Raw genomic sequence first — 22,872 nt, 5'->3', positions numbered from 1 at the left:
TTTGTAGAGAGGGCATATTTGGATAAACTAATTGACTAATGTAAATCAGCATCTGTAGACAATTCAAAATTAACAGGAACCCAGTGAAGTCACCAGTTAAATTTGAAGTATGTTTTCATGGTACATATTTCCTGCAAACACATGCTTGTGTTTTTTGATAGCTTGGCCACATGTGTACCCATGGAGACAAAGCTATGTCAAAGAACTGCATGGAATGAGATCTGCAGAGATTGTTCCTTCCATATGAACTAACTTCTTAGAAATCATGGTGGAAGTTTAGATAGGGGATCAATTGATTCCAAATTGATCATTCGTTCTCATTTCCCAAACAGCTTTGTAATCTTCCATTACATACTCTTGATATACTCCAGATAGCTCTCAGCCTCTGGGAAGTCAATGGCAAACCTCCTCTTAACAATTCTTGCCAGGAAAACCCCAGGATAGGTTCACCTTACAATCACCATAATTTGGAAATGCCTTGAAGGCATACAACAACAACAACAAAGACTGAATACACAAGACCGAAGAAATGAGCCAGTGTAGAATCTGAGACTTTAGTCTGGTTCAAGGGAGATTATCATGCAGACGTTAGCCATTGCTAAAATGTGGCTAAATTGTCCTAAAACCATGATGATGCGATCACCAGTCACACTTGTTTCCCATCCCATTCCTCTCCCATCATCACAGCATTCATGCAGCAGCCATTTCTCCAATAACAGAAGTTCCTGTTATTGGAGAAATGTCTGCTGCGCAGATGCTTTGAGGACAGAAGAGAAACGGGATGCCTTCCTGATAATGTAATCATGGGAAACAAATGTGACTGGCAATTTAGCCACATTTTAGCGATGGTAAGCCTCCGTGTGATAATCTCCTAAAACAATATCACCACAACTCATATTATTTCTCAGCATTCACTAAAGTTACCACACACAACGCAGCACACACACATACACACATTAGAAACTAATTTAACTATCTTGGAAGATACCTAAAACGACTGCATACTTAGAAGCAAAGTTCAAAACACCATGAGGCCAGTGTTTGAGATCATGCATATCAACACAGTGGCAGAGGAAAACTGAGAGGAAGTGGGATGATGCACAGAGAAATCTGGTCTTCTTCCTGATAATACATCAATTAGATTTTTGATTGTATAAGAATTCAAAAGGCTAGTTTTACTACATGCTTAAGAAAGGTCAGTCAATGTATTATTTGCACTATTTTTCCAGTTACTATTGGGACACAATAAATGTTTTATGCTTCCTGGGATTTAGATTAGTGTGTTCAGAGATACACTAATGAATGTTGACGGTCATCTAGTGTTTGTTAATACAGTGTGTCCTTTCTTTACATGAGGGATCCATTCTGAACACACACACACCCCGCGTAAAAGAAAAACGTGTGGCCTCTAGCTCCTATGGAAGTAATGGGGCTTGTGCCTGTTGTGTGGTGCCACACACACCATGGTCGCACACCCCATTACTTCTTCTAGGGTGTGCGAGGCTTTTTTCCGGCGCACTGTTCTCACTAGTATATATCCAATAAATAGGAGGAAATATACTTTTTTTAGCAACTTAACTGAAATTTCACTTGCAAATGTTAATATTCACTGGATTTTAGTTATCCATTAGCAATCTTCAGGGCTATATGGCAGACATATATTTTCAAACAAAACATGAGTGAAGAGAGGGGCTGTTTGCTTGTACAACTATAACCATGAAGTCTTCTAGTGCAATTACATGGAACTTTGCACATACTGTTGTATACATAAAGGTTATATCTCTGCAACAATTTACACTATATCAGTGGATTGAAGAGGCTATTCAGCATGGTCATGCTCATGTATTTATTGAACATGTGGACACCAAGTGTGAAAAGGTAATATATTTCATTGAATGTCCTAATTTAGAAGGCGGGATAGTCTAGTTCTAACCTTCTAGAATGAAAAAACATCTGAAATGTATCATGGGTGGAAAATACAGACAGTAAACCTGTACCAGCCTTTTGGAGCAGAGTTTCAAAAGTGGCAAGATGAGCTGACTGCTTCAAGGAAGCCTCATGATGCAGATGGAAACAACAATGCCCAAGTGGTTGGCAGTATTATCAGAAACCAATGATGTGTGTACCCAGAGTGTAGCATTGTTATTTTGCTGCTTTCCATGAAGGTTATTAGTATAGCTCAAGGCTGCAAATAGAAAAGTTCTCCTTTTAGAAAATGGATACAGGAGCATACACATCTACTATCTTTTTCAGCATTCAAATATGCTAGTACTGTAGGCTTATACGGCACTTTATTTTGTTTTGTTTGCACTTTCCTCTGCAAGGGGGCTTTAGATAGTGTTTCTCTATCAACTGCAGGTCATTCAGAATGCAGCTACATGATTGCTTAGGAAATCCTATTTCCACTCAACCTTCATTCTTTACATGGTTTACTGGCAGAATGGCAAATTGAATTAACAATAACATTGCTGGCTTATAACTGGTCTATATCCTAGATGCATTCAACACCTGGGATTTTATTATGATTGGACCAGTGGTAGAGTAGTAGTTGGAACTCTGAGAACTAATTGGAAAGAGTTCGGGAAATGACACAGCATATCTGCAATGAATTATTACAAAAAAGAAATATATTTGAGCCTATGCCAACATTTCAAGCAAGTTTCCCAGGAGCTCATTGGAATTTTCCTGTGTGAAACTTGCAAGGTCTACTCGCAGTCTTAGGTGCCCTGATAGGTTCTCTCCTGTTTTGCCATGGGACATGATATCATAACCAGGAACTAATTTGTTAGATGACACAGAATGAGATTACTACTGTGCCCCCAGAAACAGAATGATAACACCTTTTCCTTGTTGCTACAGGGAGATTTAATTCATCTCCTACCACCAAGCATCACTGCAACCTGAATGACTCACAGGTCTGCTGTATCATTCCACAAACTTTAATGAAGTCCCAAAGGAAGATGAAAATCTCAGAGGAAAGGATGACTCCTCTGCCTTCAGTTCATTTAGGTACTATCAATATGTGTCAGATTGTTCAGAAAAAGATGGCTTAGTTGAACAAGTAGAGATCTATGTTTGCAGACAGTTTACTCAGCTAGCTTGAATACTTTCTTTACAAAGAATTAAACATTATAGTTTTATTTATTACACCGCTCTCAGTACAGACAAAACATTTGAAATGCATATAATCAGTATTTATGTACAGGGAGCATTATAGGAGCTTATCACACACATTTTTGTGTCTCTGTTCTGGGCACAGGCAGTGAATCGTTGATATCATTCTGATACAGCTCAAATTTCTCTTTATTATATCTAAGGAGCTTATCGCACACACTTTTGTCTCCATTCTGGGCACAGGCAGAGAACGTGCATGGCCAAGTGAAAATGGAGTTTATCATGTGCTAAACTGTCCTCAAGGCATCCCCATGCCATCAATAACATTCACGTGCCTCAGCTGGGCTAAGGCATGTGAATTTTGCTCAGCCAGAAAGCTTTCTTGCTCAGCCAGAATCTTTCCGGCTGAGCAAAATCCACCCGCTTCACTCGGTTCGGGGACAGGTTAGGGTCAGTGATGGCATGGGGACATCTTGAGGATTGTTTAGAATGCGATAAAGTCAATTTTCACTCGGCCACACGTGTTCCGTGCCTGTACCCAGAATGAAGACAAAAGTGTGTGTGATAAGCTCCTTAGATATAATAAAGAGAAATTTGAGCTGTATTAGAATGATATCAACAATGCAAAATGATACAATGTGTGAGCCCATTGGTTCCAAGTAGTTTTTGCTCACCAGCAACTGTTTACCAAATAGCATTTGTAGCTGAAATCCAAAGTGTCATTTCTGCATGAAACTGTAGTCTATGGCTAGTAGATTTTCTGTGACTGCATGGAGTTCTTTCTTCCATGTCGGCACTAGTTTAATGTATTTTCAGTTACTTCTTCCAAGAGGGCAAAAGAAAAAGTAATATAGGACTTGTTAGAGGATGGTCTCTGCAGGAATTCCAGCTCCTCCCTCCTGAAATATTCAGCTGACCTGCTCTAGGACTTCTGTCCAATGAGTGTAAATGCACTGGGACAACTGACCAGCACTAGGAAGTTATTTTTTATAGCTACCCTATTTGAATAAGATTTTATTAATATTTTTGTACCAATTGCACACCTTTAAATGTGCTGGTTCCATGCTTCTGGATCTAATCTATGCACTGTGAATTTATTGTGCGACAATTCCTTCCGCTTCCTTCCTTCAGCCTTGATGTGCCTTTGGGCAACTTTAACATGGAAGCTTTTGCTACAGGGCTGCTGCTAAGGTGGGAAAGAACAGAGACCCTGGCTAATTTCAGCTTATCTGTGATTCTAGGATCAGCATACCCTAGCAGGGGTACTCGATGAGGCAGAAGCTGAACCACCCTTGCTGTCATAATAAAGGTTTCCTTTCCTTTTCCCCCTATCGTATGTTAAACATCAGACATTTCCTGTTTAACTCTCGTTTAACTCTTGTTTAAATCCTGTTTGCCCCCTAGTGTGATAAAACAGATCGTAATGTTTTTCCTTCCTCTTCTAGTCCCACTTGGCCAGGAAACAGGCTGAGGTCTCAAAAAAAAAAACTTTTCACACCCTTTCCCCCATCCTTCTGTATGGTTCTTGAGGATTTGCAGTCAATGTGGGTCTTTTCTCCCAAACTCTGGAGAAAACAAAACTGCCTGTTAGTTCACTTTTGACTGGAAACTCTGGAAAGGTTTTGCAGACACAGTTGTGTCGCTGGAAATACTCTACATGATAATTCACATGATTGTCATCATCTTCTGGGTTACTTCAATCTCACCATAGTGAGTGTGGTGTTATCTGAGTCATCACAGACCAGGAAACTGCACTGTGGCTGCAGAGTGAGTGTGGATTTTCAGACCTGACTTGTGTGTTTTTCCTCACTAACTGTACTTTCCCACATTCCCACACTGATGTTGGGTGGCCACACGTGACCTGGTTTTCATCTATGAAATGTTGTATACTTGAAATGTGTTGTGATCTCCCCCCCCCCCTTAATTCTTGTGAATGCAAGTCACCTCCTCAAATTTTTATTTGTAGTTAGGTTTATCGTAACTGGGTTGACCAGTTGACCAGGTCACACGAAAGAGAGACCTAACCAGATACTTGCTGTCCCACTTTAAATACATGCTTGATCTGCAGCAATCACCAGAGGAAACTTTTTGAAGCATGAAGCTAAACTTTACCACTTCATAACAGGTGCATGTCAAACTGTTACTATAAAGGCAGCCACAGAGATGGGTTCAAAAGCTGGCAACTTTGAAGTCTGAAACAGTGACAGCATGCAACTATTAAGTTTAGCCTTTGAACTCCTTTGAACTTGCTCCCTCCTTGTTCAACTCACTTCCTAGGATTATGACATGAGGCATCAGCTTATAAAGGTTAACTGGAAGGTTACATTTTGGGGAGGAAAATCCATAGTCTAGTAAAGCAGCTTATCTGTGTTTTTAAAATGTCGTACAAGGAGGCTATAAAGCCTGAGCCAAACAGATTTATAACCAGAAAACTGTCTTAGGTTCAAAAGTCATTTGTTTTGCAATCTATGTACTGTTCTATTCTTATAGGCAGGGATGCTGTGGAATTCATTGCAGCCTTAAAAGAGCAAACTCTAAATGAGCAGTTGCTTGCAAATAGAATTGTAAGATTATTGAGCTAGAGGGATGAAAGGCAAGTAACTAGTAACTAGTCATTTACCTAGTTGCATATGGTAATTAATGCTCCAGAGGTCAAAAAGAATCCATATTCCACTGCTTTTCAGTTTTAAAGAGAAAAAACATCTGTTGGTGTACCTTTTTTTAAGGTCTGGATAAAGTAAAGCCTTGCTGGGGCCAGGTGGGCCTGCCATTGGCCATTTTGGAGGATTGGCTGCCACGGTCTCCTGGGCACAGCTCATTGGCTCAGGGGGCTGGGTAGGTGGTGCCTCCTCCTTTTTCCAGCCCCTGATTGGTAATTAGGCCTATATAAGACCATGTGGTGTCCTGCCTGGGCATTATTCTTGCTTGGTTCTCCCACCCTCCCTCCCTTGGTTCAGGGTGCTGTATCGTCACAACTTTATGGAGACGGTTGTATAGGTCCTGGATCTGGTGGGAGGTTTCCAGGGCTGCATAGCACTGGATCGGGAGTCCTTTGGGACCCCAGAGCACTGAGGTCATGTGGTGTGGTCATTGTGGGGGCCACATCGATTCAACATCTCCTGGTGACTTGGGGCTCAACTGCGAACATGCAATCAACCGGTTGCATGTCTTGAGAGGGCGTTTTCGTTGCCCCTATTTCATCCCGGAGCTTGGCCATGACCAAGCAATTCAGTTAATCACCAACCAGAGATTGATTGATGTAAGATCCAGACCTTATACTTTGGGGCCAACCCTACCCCTGTTCTGTTTGGTTGAAAAAAGTTGTGGCCTTTCCTCCAACCCTGTGTTTTGGTTTTCATTGGTGACTTCCCTCCACAGCAATTTTATTTCTGTTACTTTGGTGAATTTCAGGTCAAAAAGTTGAGAGCATCTGAAATAAATAAACTGCTTGGTTTTGCTATTTTTTCACATTCTATATCATGAGTCTCTCCCTTAAATGCCTAAAATGAATTTTTGTTGTTGTTGTTGTGTGCTCTCAAGTTGTTTTTTATTCATGACAACTTATGGATTTTCTTGGCAAGATTTGTTCAGATGCAATACACTTCTGCCTGTTGCTGAGGCTGAGAAAATGTTGTCTGAAGTCATCCAGTAAGTTTCTGTGACTGAGTGAGGATTCAAACCTTGGTCTTCAGAGTTGTAGCCCATCATTCATACCACCAAACCATTCTGGCTCTCAAAATGAATTTAGACAACATTTTAAAAAAATGTAGCACTCATGTTGTTATTGTGTGCCTTCAAGTCATTTCTAATTTATGGCAACTCAAAGGCAAATATACAATTGGGTTTTCGTGGCAGGATTTGTTCAGAGGTTTGCCATTTCCTTCTGGGGTTGAGAGAATGTGACTTGCTGAAGGTCTGCATTCTGGATGCTGTGAATTATTATCATGTTTCATGTTGCTGTGGTTACCAGTAAGACGCAAGCATGAGCTACGGTATATAACAAAACCAAGGAATTTTACTTAAACCAGAAGTCATGTCCTAACAATCTCTTGCCCTTCGGCTCAGATTCTCTACTGGTGTGTATTGTCAATTCCTGGTAACTGTTAACTTACCCTGTATCTTCCCTCTGTGTCATTTGCTTTCCCTTCCTGCCTGCTGTTTTAACATTCATACTTAGTTTCACATATATTTATATGTGTATAACTTTAAAAAACGTTCCATTTTCAACATTCAAGCAATGGTGCCCCCACCCCTGGTGTCACCAGTGTGTGTGTGGGGGGGCTGCTGTGTGGGGGGATGGCAGCCAAAAGGTTGCACATGGCCCTCTCATTGGGTGCAGCAGCATAGGGCTCCTCATGAGTAGGCCTCCCCTGCCATGGCAAAACTGGGAGGGGCACACATGCGCCTCTCCTTCACTGTGGGAGGAGGGTACAACCAGGTGTCACCCCTTCTCTTTTCTGGATTGTTACCCTGTATGGACAGTACTCCTTGCATGCCTAGCCACATCACTGCATTCAAGCCAATGTACTGCCCTTTTAATTTAAAATTCAGACTTAATATTTTCTTGGGTTTCTCCACCACTGTAGGACTGTCTGCTTTTTTTTGTCCCCTTCTTTGGAGGTCTTTAAACAGAGGCCAGATGGCCATCTGTTGGAGATATTTTGATTGAGAGTTCCTGCATAGCAGGGAGTTGGATTGGTTGGCCCTTGTGGTCTCTTCCAACTCTATGGTTCTATGTTCAGTGATTCTATGAAGGACTAACAACACTTTATATCAAGCAGAGGTGAGCCAAACTGTGACCCATGGGATGCATACAACATGTAGGGACATTTTTGAAACCTCTAAAGAACCCTGCTTCAAAAACTTTAAATCCCCACCACACCCCATACCATGGGACCATTTTTGCCAAGTCAGGGTAGAGCTGAACAGTTTTAGTGATTTCCACTTCACTTCCTGATTCAAGAAAGGCCTCTGGTGTGTCTTAAGCCACTTGTGGGGGCTCAGATCCTAGTGCTATTGCTGTCCATACTCTTAGAGCTAATTTTTAAAAAGGGTTTTAAAAGAAGGTAGGGCATGGGAAGGTGCAGCCCTTTGAGGTCCAGTGTGGGCACCTATGGCCCCCAGATTTCAAATAGGTTCTCAGCCATGATTTAAAGAGGAGAATCTTGAAGAGAAGAGAAATGGGGCAAGGAGGTGTGTGTTTAACTCCTACTTCTTAACTCCAGCTCAGATTTCATATCCAAAATGTTTTCTTCCCCAGGGTTTTACATATTGTTTACCTTTCCAGATATGCACCTGGAGCCCAGCAGGGAAATTTGGAGTGGAAAAAATGTCTTGCAAGGGAAGGTTTAAACTCCTTTCACTTTCTCTGCATTAAATTCCACATACACATGGCTGCTTTCCTTCCTTCCTTCCTTCCTTCCTTCCTTCCTGTTTGTGTCGAACCAAACAGCTTCTGTGAAATATATGCAAGATCTATGGCTGGATCATTTTTCAACTACACTATTGGCAGTGGACTTCTGGAGATGCTTTATATTGTAATATTATTGACTGACTGACATGTCAAATTACTGAGTAATGCAATACTTCTTTTTTATAGCATGTTTATTTTAAATCTATATGTATTGCTTTGCCTTTAATCTTAATTAAACTGTAGAAATGTCTGTCTTAAAGCAAAGTAGACAGGACATAAATCTATAGATGATGATGATGATGATGATGATGATGATGATGATGATGATGATGATTCAAAGCATTTGCTTAGCACTCCTGATTTGGCAGGAGATGTGACACTAGAAAGAAAATGTTTAATCCATTCTCAAATAAAACAAGATTTATAATTGTTAACTTTCCCAGAAGGAGTGAGATAGTTGAGAACAATTTAGAGCACACTCTTTTGTTCATAGGTAAGAAAATGTTGACCTTCCAGGAATTGTTAGATTCCCATTAGATACAATCAGCATAGTGAATGGTCAGTGCTTGGAGGGCTGTTGCCCAACAGCATCTGAAGATGCACAGGTTCCTCATCCCTGCCTTATAGCCATATATAAAAATATGTATTACAGTTCAAGACAACTAGCATGGTGTAGTTGTTTAAAGGTTGGATTCAGTCTCTGGGAGATCAGGGTTAAAATCCCTACTTATGCATAGAAAACCACTGGGTAACACTGGCCTTGTCATACATTTTCCTTTTCAAAGGTAGGCAATGGCCAGCCTTGTCTAGATAAATTTTGCCAAGGAAATGGAAACTCACTGGGCGACCTTGGGAAACACACACACACAGTCATTCTCAAAGGAAGGCAATGACAAACCTCTATATGTGAAGAAAACTGTAGGATAAGGCCACCATAAGTCACAGTCAATTTGAAGGCACATAACAGCAATTTAAATTCTCCTTTCCCCTTCTCTATTCAGTTCAGAAACTTTGAAAGGAATTCGATGAGCACAAATATGAAATTAATTTTTCACTGAAGCTCAGTATGGTAGAAGGTGATGAAAAAAGCATTTCACCATGACTCTCGGTGATGGCCTCTGTAAAGTGATGCATCAGTATGAATGCACTAAATGTTAAATGTGAAAGGGAGGTTGCATTGAACCCTTTGGTGATTCTCCCACATGATCACAACAGTCATTCTGTGGCACTTAACTTTTCTGCCACTTTAACAATAATATTAAAACTATCAACTCAGGGAAAAAAGACCTGTGCTTTTTTTGCTTGTTATTTCACATAGGTATTTCTACTTCATAACCTGCTCCATAACCCACCAGAGATGCATAAAAAGGCACCAAAAGAGAACACAAAATGCAACAGCGCAAGGGAGTGAAGTGGAGAGTTAAAATTCAGTCAATGTTGGACTAAGTAATTGTCTTGGGGATATTATATTCAATTATTGAATGTAAATACGTTAATAATTATAAATGACCAAAGAGGTCCTTCAGACTGCATTTGTCTCAGTGGGATGTAATTTAGGGATTTACATATTTCATTCAGGAAAAAAAGCTCGTACTCAGAGAAAAATAGAAAGAGATGAACATGTATGAGTCACTAAGCTTTTAGGTGATACAGTAATCCCTTGTTATATGCTCATGTATTTTCCATTACCACACAGAAAAATCCCTAGGAACAAAGCATATGGCATTTGATCTACAGTCATATTACCAACATTCACAAACAGAATTTTGTACTTCTTAATACTAAGCATATTAGCATTCCAATTTGAGTGCAAATCCTGTTTTAAGGCTGAGTTTGTACTTTTACCACCCCCACCCCCTTTTTTTTAGCAAATGACATGTTTGGAAAAGAACAAAGAATTCATTTTATGTATATAATAAGACTGTTCTTTTTCCTTATATTTATATAGTAAAAAAAAGTTTACTAAGTTTATAAAAGTTCTAAGCATGACAATTTTTCCATTTCCCACTGTCTGCAATGCTAGAAATTTCAGGACCGAAGGAAAGTTTCTGGATTGGGGAGTAAAATTCTTATTTGAGGGCACAGATCTCATAACTCTCCACCCCATCAACTACAACCCTGCATCCCACCCATCCCCAAATACTGAAACAACAAAAATCACTTGAGGTCAAAGGGTCAAATCCTATTGTACCACTGCCAGAATGTACAGTTTTATCAGTGTCGTGATACTGGAATTATGAATGAATTTTTATTTATAGATGTTCCCTCAATTTTTGTAGGTGTTAGGTTTGGCATACTTGGTGTGCTGAAGGGGCAAAGTGAAAATTAGGGTTGGCTGGTAAATAGTCAAGGGAACAGAGATGATGAAATGTAGTGGTCTGAGTGTTAGATTAGAACTCTGGTGGGGGATTCAGGTTGGAATCCCCATGCAGCCATAGAAACCCACAAGTGATGTTGGCAGTGGCAAACCACCTGTGAATAAAACTGGATAATGTAGTCACAACTTGATAATGTGGTCACAATATAACCACTACAGGTTGAGTCTCCCTTATCTGAAATGCTTTGGACTAGAAGTGTTTCAGATTTTTTTTTAATTTATTTTGGAATACTTGTATTTGCATATATGTACGTAAAATTAGAAGCAGAACTCAAGTCTAAACACAAAAACCATTTATGTTTCATATCAAATTTATACATATAGCCTGAAGGTAATGTTATACAAAATTTTAAATAATCTTGTGCAGGAAACAAAATTTGTGTACATTGAACCATCAGAAAGAAAAGGTGTCACTATCTCAGCCACCCATGAAATTATTTTTGTTTTTTGGAATGTTTTGGATTTCAGAATTCTGAATAAGGGAGACTCAACCTATACTTAAGTTTATGCTATTTCAGAATGTGGTGCATCTTGGAGCCTTCCTGTTCTATTTCCCTTAGGTTTTTCATGTAAGTCTGATGAAAACTGAGAGGACATTTAGAACAGGCTCATTTTGAGTTATTCATACCACACCTTTCTCTGATAGTGCTGCTGCTTGTCATTTTCTGGGGTTTCCCTCTCCAGATGCTGCTACATTTTCCTGCTCACTTTTTAAAAACCTCAATAGTGTGGTTCAAAAAGCTGGCTCATTTTGTTTCATTTGTAGGCATCTACTGATGACATGGGCAGGAATGTTAGTTGTGGGTGCTTCTAATCCCTTTCGTCTTCATGACTTTTCCCTCTGTTTGCAGTTGTAATTTTACCCTGAATCATTCTCCTCCAAAGACTCCTGTTTTATTGTTTAAAAAAACAAAACACTCACCATACTTTTACTTCTAAGAGGGCAAGCTTAGCCACCAGAATCTATTGCTAGTCAGTATAGTTTTCATTCCACTTCAACTGGCATCCACAGTGTTCTTGTAGAGTTCCATCCTACATGGCTGTACATTTGAAAAGAAAATTCTCCATATTAGCCTTGAAACACTGAAACAGAAGGGAGGGTACAGACAAGTTTTTTTTAAAAAAACAACTAACTAGCTAACTAACCTGGATCACCTCCTCTGCCCCTTGGCTCCAGGTTGAGCAGAGTGTAAATTTGGCTCTTTGGGGCAAAGTCATTAGTTCAGCACAGATATTCACCACTGGAATGAGTATGTAGAGATCTTGTAGCACCTTTGAGACTAACTAAAGAAAGAAGTTGGAAGCATGAGCTTTCATAGAACACATTTAATAGCACATGCATCTGAGGAAGTAGACTTTAGTCTACGAAAGATCAGGCTGCCAACTTCTTCCTTTAGTTAGTCTCAAAGATGCTACAGGATCTCTCTGTATACTGATTCTACAGACTAACATGGCTATATCTTTGAATTTCATCAGTAGAGTGTAACACGTAGCATGTAAATGCTTGGCAGCAGAAGTGTTTTAGGGTTTGGATTTTTTTCCTAATTTTGGAATACCTATATTTCTATATATGTACATAATGAGATATCTTGGAGATGGGACCCAAGTCTAAACACGAAATTCTTTTATGTTTTATATATACCTTATACACATACCCTGAAGGTAATTTTATACAGCATTTTAAATAATTTGAAATAATGTTTGTGTACACTGAACCATGAGAAAGCAAAGGAGTCACAATGTCATCCACCTATGAAAAATGTTTTGGTTTTTGGAGTATTTTGGATTTTGGAATTCCAGATAAGGGAGACTCAACCTGTATGAATTTCACATTCAGGAGTTAATTTTCTATGCTGGTGAGTTGCTGCACATTTAAGTTAAATGACACACACTAGTGTATGTGAGAGAGGGGGGTTGTTAAGTTGTTGCTTTTATATTATAAAATCTGTATTTCATAACGTTTTTCTGGGAAAGTGATCAGTCTCTTAGGACTAGGAAAGAAAAAAGCTTTGTTTTAAAATTGTACTTGCTTTACTTTGGATTTCTTTTTCAACCAAACAAATATTTTCTTTCTGTCGAGCCTCTTCCTTAAATCAATTTTCTTTCTTAGAGGAAAGCATGGCAATTTACTGTAGCCATCATTCTTTAAAAAGGCATTACGAGATTAGAAATAAGGGCATCTCCTTGGCTTCTCTCATAATTAATTCTTCAGTTATTAAATGTACTCAGAGGCAGAAGCAAAAAGGTGTAATTGTGGTTATGTGAATTCTACACTCTTTAAATTTCCTACTGTTTACTGAGTCTGTTATGTCCTTGTTTTGTGTCTGTGTGACTACTGTCTGTTTGGAGACAAAGGAGAGTCTGCAGGGGGAAAGAAGAAACTTTGGAGAAAACACAAACAAATGTCATCTTCACTGAAAGTCAAATTAATTTAGGATACTGTTTTGAAGATGTTCCTTTACATACTTTATCCCGATGCTTCACTTACATTAAATAAGCTTCATTTCTTCACTTCCAGGAAATTATTAATATTCATAAGTTATTAATATAAAGTATCAGAGGCTACAGTTAATTTACATTCTGAGACAGTTAGGTAGATGTTGTTTCAATAGAAACTGGCACTACTTATGTAGATACAAAGAAAAGCTTGCATCCTATGTATGCATGCTTGCTTGAGGGTTGGATCCAATAAATTATGTGGAACTTCCTTCCCAGTAAACCAACATAGCTAGGATTGGAAGAGAATGGGAAATAAAATACTGTTTTTAAGACAATGTGCACTACTTTCAATCACAGCTGAAAACATTAAAATCATCATATGACCACCATAGATATAAGCCATCATGGTATGGCAGTTGAGTGTTGGACTAAGACCCTGGGAGACCAGAGTTGGGATTCCCACTCAGGGGTCTGACAGACGAGTGGCTTGGAGCAGCTAGAAGTGATCAGCCCCATATCAATCTGGGACCATGGTGTCCAGATGCCGTGGTCCAAAGCTGGCCAATGCCACAAGCTGGAACAAGCCACCAGCAAGGAGTGGGTTTTTTGCAGCTCTTTTTTGTGCCAGCTTTGGGCTGGCTTAGGTGGTCTCACAACAGCTTCCAGCTGCATTGGAAGTATACGTCGTCTGCACACCATGCCCCCAAAGCAGCTGGAAGCCATTTTATGTGGCCCATCTGTTTGGGGCCCCTGCCATGGAAACCCAGTGGGTGGCCTTGGGCAAGTCACACTCTCAGCCTTAGAGTAAATTCCCTCTAAACAAATTCTGCCAAGAAAACCCCATGATAGGTTCACCTTAGGGGCTCCATAAGTCAAAAACAACTTAAAGGCACACACCAAACAACAACATTGCTGCTGGTATGGCATCATGGCTACTAAACTGCAATCCCATACACATCTACGCAAAAGAACATGGACATTAATGGGAATTACTCCTATATTAAATATGTGTGGAATAGTGGCTTGAGAGATCCACTGGATGAAAGATGCAGGATGAAGAACTCCTGGGGAAAACAGAAATACCAGACAAAATGGGGAATGCAAGCCCTCTCCTAAGAAAGAGCCTCCTGGGTATGAACTGATGCATTTGAAACTGTAAGAGGAAGTAGCAATTAATGGTGAGACCATCATAGTTCTGCTTAGAACAGCATTCATAACTTCAGATAGTTTTTCTCAGAAATCTCACTAAAAACTTTGTAGAGAATCAAACCATAACTAAGACATAACTAAGATGAATTGCATTCAATAAACCAAAATACTGAGACTATTTTTTAAAAATTATTTTCCCACTTCAGTAGAATTCAGAGACCTAGCCAAGTTAGTCTGGAATATCAGTATGCAAATGGATCTAGCACATTTGAGAAAGAACAGAAAAAGACATAACATGAGCTTTCATTGATTTAGTCTACTTCCTCAGATGCATTCACTACTAAACAAATTTGTTCTTAACCAAGTGCAAACAAAACGAACATATAAAAGTCAGTGAGTATATTTCTCATGTTACTGGGTGCAAATAATGTGCAGCTGTGACACATAAACCAAAATAATAAAACAGAGGGGTGAGCTTACACAACTTTGCATATTATGCCAAAGTCTTTTTTCCCCCTAAGCTAGGCATGCTATCCATCATGAAACAGATTCTTTATACACATAGTATAAAGACTGACATTACATTATTAAAATTTTGTTGTACTTTAATGGCATGGTGTCCCTGCGCACATTCTTACTAAGATTAACATCTATGAAAAATTTGGACTTTGGTATCACAGGTGAATGCACAAGTCCAATTTAGGACAGAATTTTTAGTTATACTCTTTCTACTGAAATATTTTGTCAGCCCATTTTGTGAAAGAGAATGAAAAATATTTGATGTGAGATTTCCCTTTTTATACGACCCCATGATCCACTGGAAGCCACTGTTGTGCAGATTCTGGTATTTGCTACTTCCTCTATTTGTTGTTTTTTCAGGTAATCACAAGATTATCAAACAAGTCTGCAATTTGTCAGGTATGGTTGTCTGATTTTAATATGATGGGCTTAGTTCTACACTAGAACTCCCCCCTCCCCCGTGGCCAAATCCATTTCTCTTTTGAGATAAAAATGCCTCTTATGAGTTCTAGCAGTCATTGAACTGTACTTTTTAAAAAGACTTTTATAAGAGGGCATAGTTAGCATGGAAGAAGTTGTGTGTTTGCATGTTCTATTGCTACCTCTGCATGTTTTGTTATTGATATGTGTGGACACATCTTAAGATACTGAAATCTTAAGATTTGATCAAGTCTCAGTCTAATGTCAAAATATTATGTCGTTTGCATGTTGATTCTAACTTCTATATGTTGTTGACCTCCCCAAGAGTTCATTTTCAATTATATGTTGCTGCCATATTTGAAATATCAGCTCTTTCTAGGATTTCTAAACAAGAGTTCTACTTGGCTATATTAAAAATGGAGCAATTTCAGAATATTAATCATTCTATACTACACAGAATAAAATGTTGTAGAAAATTAAACTCCTCTTAATATTGGGATAACAGTGTATACAAATTTATCAGACTCAAATGTGCCAGCGGTCTTTTTTTACTGAAATAGCAAAGTCCAACATAGTGGAGCTAGACTATGTCTTTTGTATGATTTGATCTGTACTCATGGACAAGAAGGCATCCTTTGACCCTGCAAGGCCAAAGCATTCTAATATGGCTTATTTACATAGGAAGTTTGAACAGTTCATTTCCCAGATACAATATGGCTAAGATGTTTAGCATGTGAGTCAGCATGCTATAGTGCTTTGAGTGTTGGACTGTGACTCTGAAGACCAGGGTTCTGTTCCCAGCTCAGCTATGAGATTCACTGGGTGACCTTGGGCAAATCACATACTCTCAGCCTCAAGAGAAGGCAATTTCAAACCTTCTCTGAATAAATCATGCTAAGAAAATCCCATGAGAGGTTCAGCTTAGGGCTGCTTTAGGACTTGAAGGCACACAACAAGAAGAACAACAACAACACGACATCTACACAGAGTTGAGACATAATGTGAACATTACATTACCTTATGGCTGCCTAGTGGCATAAGAGGTGGGACAGGTGTGTCTTTAATTCACTCTGTACATGTAGGATGCAACAAGGGCATTGATAGCTATGGTTTCCCTCCATAGGTGACATAGCCTTCCTCTAAGATTATAGTGCTTATATCTGTCTGGTAGCCTGCCTTCTGACCTGGAAATTTTAGGGCTTGTCTACACTGGTGAAAAACACCATCCTCACTTTGAAGCTGTAAACCTAGCAATGTATGGCCATTTATGGGCAAGATTTCTGGGGGGTTTGCCCTTTACCCAACTTTGCTCTGAACTAAGCAAATTCAGGAAAAATCCTGGTGTTTCCTGGAAACCCTGGAGTAATGTCAGGTTCTTTTGGTGTTTGAATAGCTGGATGAGGTGAAAAGGGATGGCCTGTTTTTGAAGCCACCACCACCTCTTTCTCATGGGCAAGAGCTCCATGTAAAGCCTACCTAGCTTGCCATTGCTTCTGCTGAGGACAGAAACAGGTACCTGGACATGTGATCAAGAAGGAATCTGGGGTGCTAAGATTCTGTGAAAGGAAATGGATTAATAATTAGTAATTAAGAGAAACAGTACAATAAGGTAATATTCTAACACTCTTATCTGTACTTTACTAATTTACAACATATAACATCAAAAGTATAGAATACATTTTACCTATGGTAAATATATTATATGTAATAAAAGGCTGTTATCAATACAGTTAACAGATTTCTAATAAGCATTCAGAAATTGATACAAAACTGGTAATTAAAAATAAATATAATGAATGTGACTATGGATGAGCACACAGTAACTGATTATATAGAGAAGAAATTTATTAATGGAAAGGTTGATGGCATTAGATTGATTTTTGTGATGAAAGGAAGTATAAACAAAAATGTAGTTGATAATTAAGATGAACCCAACAACGTTGATTATGAGGGGAAAGGAGGGGAAGGAGGTGGGAAATATATGCAATGGTATTTATATATGTAAATGTATGTAATTGTATTTGTTTATATGAAAATGTGAAAGAGGGATAGATGTTATTATATTTGATAATACTGTACAGGAAATAAAAAAAAATTCTGTCTGGGCACCAGTATCTGCAGTAGAATGGGCAGGCTTTACATGGAGCCCCTGCCTGCTAAGAAGTGGTGACTCTGAAAACAGGCTGCCTGTTTCTCTGCATTGCTTAGGGAAGGGGGATGGCACAGCTCTTGGCTCTCTGGACTCCTTGTGGAGCCCATGTCCATTCATTTGTTTTTGTCCTCAACAGAAGTGGTAGCATGCTGGGCAGGCTTTACATAAAGTGCCTGCCTATAAGGAAGTGGTGGCGCTGGCTCCAAAAACAGGAGACTGGACAGCAAGACCAACGCAAAGATAGCCTGGCTGGCCTGAGAACACAATGATGTGGCAGTGCACTGGATTCAGCCTGGTGTGTGTGGTCAGCATCATAGTCAGTCTGGGCCAGTCCAAGGCTTAATACTCTGGTCTGGCCCTGTATTAAGTAGCTGGTATAGATGTCCCCTTAGTCTTTAATCTTAAATGTTACTCAGCTATGAAGACGTCTCTTTCCGCATATGTTCACAGTTACACTTTGCTATCACTACTTCACTCATTCCAAGATTTAACTTTGATAATGAATATAGGTTCATACATAACAATACTTAGGTTATTCAGTCTAGGAACAGGATGTTGGCTCTTCATTTTTTCCAGTCAGTGTCAGACAGTTTTTAATTCTTCTGTACCATGAGCTGAAATCCAGCATTGTGTTGCTAGACTTGTGTAAACACAAGCAGATCTTCACCCCTCCCATCTCCTCTGCAGTTCCCTACACCACTCCAAAATCAGGGGAGTTCCAGATTAGATTTTGTGTTCCAGTTTTCAACTCAACTCAGTTTGTAGAATTATTTTCTAATTATTTATTAAGAAATGTCCTCTATTTTGAATTTTTCTAAATCACATTGCATTTAGAAGCTTTACATCAAAATTCACATGCATACATGGAGCTTTCAGCAATTTAGCACTCATATTCTATTTTTATTGGTACATTTTTAAACAGTTATACCTTGCCTATTATTCCCTTCAGGGCTTTCTAAGCAGTTTGTAAGATGGCAAATTGTAATTTCCCCCAATGAGCTTTCTTATCTCCTAACAATCTTATTGGGGCTTCTGTTCCAAGCTCCCTTCTTCTGTCAGGATGTGAAGATGTCGGGAATATTAAACAAGAGGTTCCCAGTCGTTTATATCCCACTGTGGTATAGCCTTCCTCATAGATTTTATGTATTGTTCCCTCCTTTAATTCAGGAAACTATATAAAGCTTATCTTTTTACTATAAGCTGGGTTATTAGAGAGAACAAATTGGTTTTATGCCATCACTTATCAGTATTAATTTATTTTACTGAATTTTCAAAACTAAAATGTATTTTTGTCAACAAAGTTGGAAAGTAGGGTCAGCAGTGCTGGAAAGCTTCTAAGGCTTACTCAGCAGAATGGTCTCACTACTAAAAATCTGTTGGCTCTGTGGTTCCTTTTCTTCTCTTATTCTTACTTTCTGTTTATAATCAAAGCAAGATTATAGACAGAACCACATCAAAGCAAGTGACTAGTGAGGGGAACAAGGAGAAGAGTCTTTATTCACCTTGCCCTCTGGGAGACTATGTGAATTGGTCCCCAATGAAGAATGTAAGTAACAAGTAGCAGCAACAACACTGAAGAGAGCACAACTGAGCCCTCTCAGTGAGGGAGCCACTGAGGGCATTCTGTCAAAGGGCCCCAAAGTTTGAAATCTAGACTGGTAAATAAGTCATAAATCCACGAAAGACCATATACTAAAGTTAAGGAACATTTCTGGGTGATAAAAAAGTATTTGCATTCCACTTCCTAAACTGTTTTCAGAACCAGATGTGTTATAGATATTCAGGGGAATGAAAATTACAGTAGGCCCTAGGTATCTGCAGACTTGCCATTCATGGATCCAAGCATCTACGGATGGCCACCCCACGTTGTCCCCAATGGCAATGCATGCATGTGGCCATGCCTCCATTAGCCCCCATTGTCCCCAGTGGTGGTACGTGCATGCAGCTGTGCCACCATTCGGACAACGGAGGAAGTTCTGTTGTCCCCAATGGCAGCACAGCCATGTGCACATGCCACCACTGTGAACAATGGGGGCTCTCCCTAATGGCAGCATGGCAACATGCATGTGCCACCACTGAAGTCCTGTTGTACCTAATGGCAGCACGGCTACGTGCACACACAACCGTTGAGAGCAACAGGACTTGAGCATCTGCAGGGGGGGTTGGTACAGATCCCCCACATATACTGAGGGCTGACTGTATTTTTAAACATCCAAAAAGCTGCAAAATCCCTGCAACTGGAAAAATTTTAAACCCTTGATTACATTCAAATAGTTCCATAATGTAATAATAATGTAATTATTACATTATTACAAAATGCAATAATGCTTAATGCTTTTCATTTTTATTTTAATATGACTTATCAATTATTTTTAGGCAGACTCCAAAGGAAATGGGAGCATAAACAAGAGACTTCCATCCATTGTGGAGGATGAGGAGGAGGAGGAGGAGGGTACAGAAGAGGAAGCAGCCACTCTTTCTCCAGTCCACACAAGAAGCACAACCTCCATCCAACAGAAGAAGTCAGGAAGCAATAAAAGCTATCTTGGGATAAACTTGAAACAGTTGGCCTCAGGAACTGTGCCCTTCCACTCACCTATCAGAGTTTGCAGTGCAAACTCTTCTAGAACCAAGCACGAAACGGAACTGCACTACTACTCCAAAAGGAGAGAGAAGAATTTGAAGCTGCACCTTTCCTCACTAAACAATGTTGGCCCTCCAGATCTCAGCCCAAGGTAAATATTAGCAACACTTCTGATCTACCATACTCGTGTTTGTGCTATTGTGCTATCTCTTCTTTGATAATGCTTTGAATAATATCGTTGCCTTAAGTGCCATGCACGTACAGTAAAGTTAAACCACTTTAGTTATAGGATACATCTGCCCCATAATGATATATTTATAGAAAAATTTCAAAACTTTTAAACAAAATTGATATAAAAAAAAACCAGTATGGCATTCAGAAAACAAAGCTAAGATGCCAGTAAAAATGCTTCTGCCCGAAAGGAAGCTACAGTTAATTATAAGATTTCCATCATATCTGAATGAGTACACTGTGGTTAACAGTTTCCAAACAAAAAAGAATATTGAGCCAAAGTTTTTAGTTGATTCTTGTATCCTGGATAGAAACCATTAACCATAGTTCCTAGTCTGGATTTAAAAAGGAAGTTATGGTTAGTAATTTTTTTCTGGGTTGCTTGTTTTTTCCTTGGGACAAAAGGGAAACAATCCTGTTGGGTGATTGAAATTTATTCATATTTTGGCTTATTAAGTCTAGCTTTGATCATCACTATATTTCTTTGAGTGGGCCCAGCCTAGCAGTACGTCAGATGATGGTACAAATGGGACATCAAGTGTCATGCCTAGAAACCTACCCTTCTGGGTGGAATGTCAACCCTCCTCGTAAACCGTCCAGAAAAGGATTCTTTTATTGTTGTTGTTTTTTATCTCAGGTCAGAAAATTTCCCCAAGTTTTAGTGGACAAGTTCAAGGACATCAAAGTTAAAAGAGGGGAGTGTTTACACATCTCTATCTGAGCACTGCTTAATATCATACCTTCCAACGTTTTATGCTGAAGATGAAAACGTTGACACATGTCACCAAACAACATCAGAAAGTAGGCAAGATGGCAGAAGTAATTAATGAGGAAGAACACACAAGTTAAGAGAGGCTGTAGCAGTGGCATCACTATGGGGCTGCAGGAACTACACTGCGTGAGAAAGCTCAGAGGGGAGTAAACATCCGGTGGAGCAGTCGCTCATCATCCATTTAAAACCCTCTGTGTCACTAGCCACTGCACCTCTGCAAGTGAGGGGAGAATTCCCCCATTGCAAATGATTGCCCCAGCCTCCCTCTCAGGAAGGGAGGGTGGGGCAGTCCATTGGCTCACCCACTTGTCTGGCCAACTGCATGGGTCCTTCTGGGACTGGCCAGACAAGCAGATAAGGTAGAGGGAAGGAATGGGGTGGGGATGTCCACTGTTGCTGCTTCCACTACCACTGTCACCCCATACTGTATGAAAACAAATCTAGTGGCGCTACTGGGCTGCAGCAGTTTGCTTTTTCCTGAGAAGGGCTAGATTGTGCCCTTCCTCTCCCTGCTGAGTTAACTGAGGGCAAACTACTTCTGCACTTTGAACTCAGACTGCAGCAATTGAAGTAAGTTGAGGACAAAGGGAGAAAGGGGGGGAGAAGAGCAGAAATGGGACATTTTAAAAGCAGCTGAAAAAGTGGCATAGCAATGGGTTAAACTGGGACTGTCCTTCCCAAATTGGGACAATTGGATGGTATGTAATAGTCATGATTAATGTTGTCTCAGCTTGGGAAAAAGGTAGAGAAATGTATGTGCTTGCTTATTTGTGTAGATTTTATCCTCTGTATCCCACAAGAGATTATGACATATACCACAATTTACAAAAATTCAGCTCTCTTCATAAGGAAATGCTTACTCAATATGCTCACCTGCATTTGCTTTCATCAAGATATTAAACACAATCCAGTGGGAAGGTCTCCTGCATAATGTCCACTGAAATATGGGGAAGTAGTTAGCACTGTATTCATTTCTTTATGGCTTGGCAATAAAACCTCATTCAGTTATTTCCAGAGAGGCTATCTGCATGAACTGCCTGAACAATATCTAAAATAAACCTTCATCTCTATTGTCACATTGCTGACTTGAGTTTAGGATAGTTATAAATGAAAGTAATCATTTTTAATGGGTGCTCAGTGACTTGTAGGAAATAGGTTATAGTTCAGTAAATCTACTTTTCATTCTGTCATGGCTCCCATTGTGTTCTATTCATTAAAGTAAATATAATGATGAGCGCTGTACAACAGCAAAGCTTGCACAGATGCTCATCAGTAGGGGCTGCTTCAACAAATAATGAGTCACCTTGTTTTGTACCTCTATAAGAGCAATCAAAAGAGTCAATATGGTGTAGTGGTTTGCGAGCTAGACCACAACTCTGGAGACCAGGGTTCAATTCCCTGCTCCACCATAGAAGCCTACCAGGTCACTTTGGGCAGGTCACACACTCTGAGCCCCAAAAAGCTCAGTGATAGGTTTGCCTTAGGGTCACCATAAGTTGGAAATGGCTTGAGAGCACAAAACAAGAACAAGTGCAATCAAAGTGTACAGCAGTCACTTTATGTATGTATTTCACCATTTCCCTTTGTCTCTGTGCATGTGCCTTCATGTTGCCTATTGACTTATGGTGACCCCATGAATTTAATAGGGTTTTCTTAGGCAAGGAATGCTCAGAGGTGCTTTTGCCATATTTTTTTTCCTCTG

General features: G+C 39.6%; 1 protein-coding gene across 2 annotated transcripts in view; it reads left to right on the top strand.

Moving 5' to 3' along the window:
- KCNH8 (potassium voltage-gated channel subfamily H member 8) overlaps positions 1-22,872 on the top strand; it is a 196,637-nt gene that overhangs the window by 161,779 nt on the left and 11,986 nt on the right. Inside the window, exons 12-13 of one of the 2 annotated variants that reach the window (XM_089532958.1) lie at positions 15,372-15,410; positions 19,960-20,318. In XM_089532958.1, coding sequence (XP_089389084.1) covers positions 15,372-15,410; positions 19,960-20,318 — 398 coding nt within the window. The remainder of the gene's footprint in view (positions 1-15,371; positions 15,411-19,959; positions 20,319-22,872) is intronic. The other variant, XM_089532959.1, reaches the window with a different exon arrangement.

This window comes from Sceloporus occidentalis, unplaced genomic scaffold, assembly GCF_023333645.1.
Source record: "Sceloporus occidentalis isolate IW3139 unplaced genomic scaffold, rSceOcc1.0.p SCAF_7, whole genome shotgun sequence".
Lineage (NCBI taxonomy): Eukaryota > Metazoa > Chordata > Lepidosauria > Squamata > Phrynosomatidae > Sceloporus > Sceloporus occidentalis.
The sequence above is the reverse complement of the archived record's forward strand: the minus strand, read 5'-3'. Positions and strand labels throughout refer to the sequence as shown.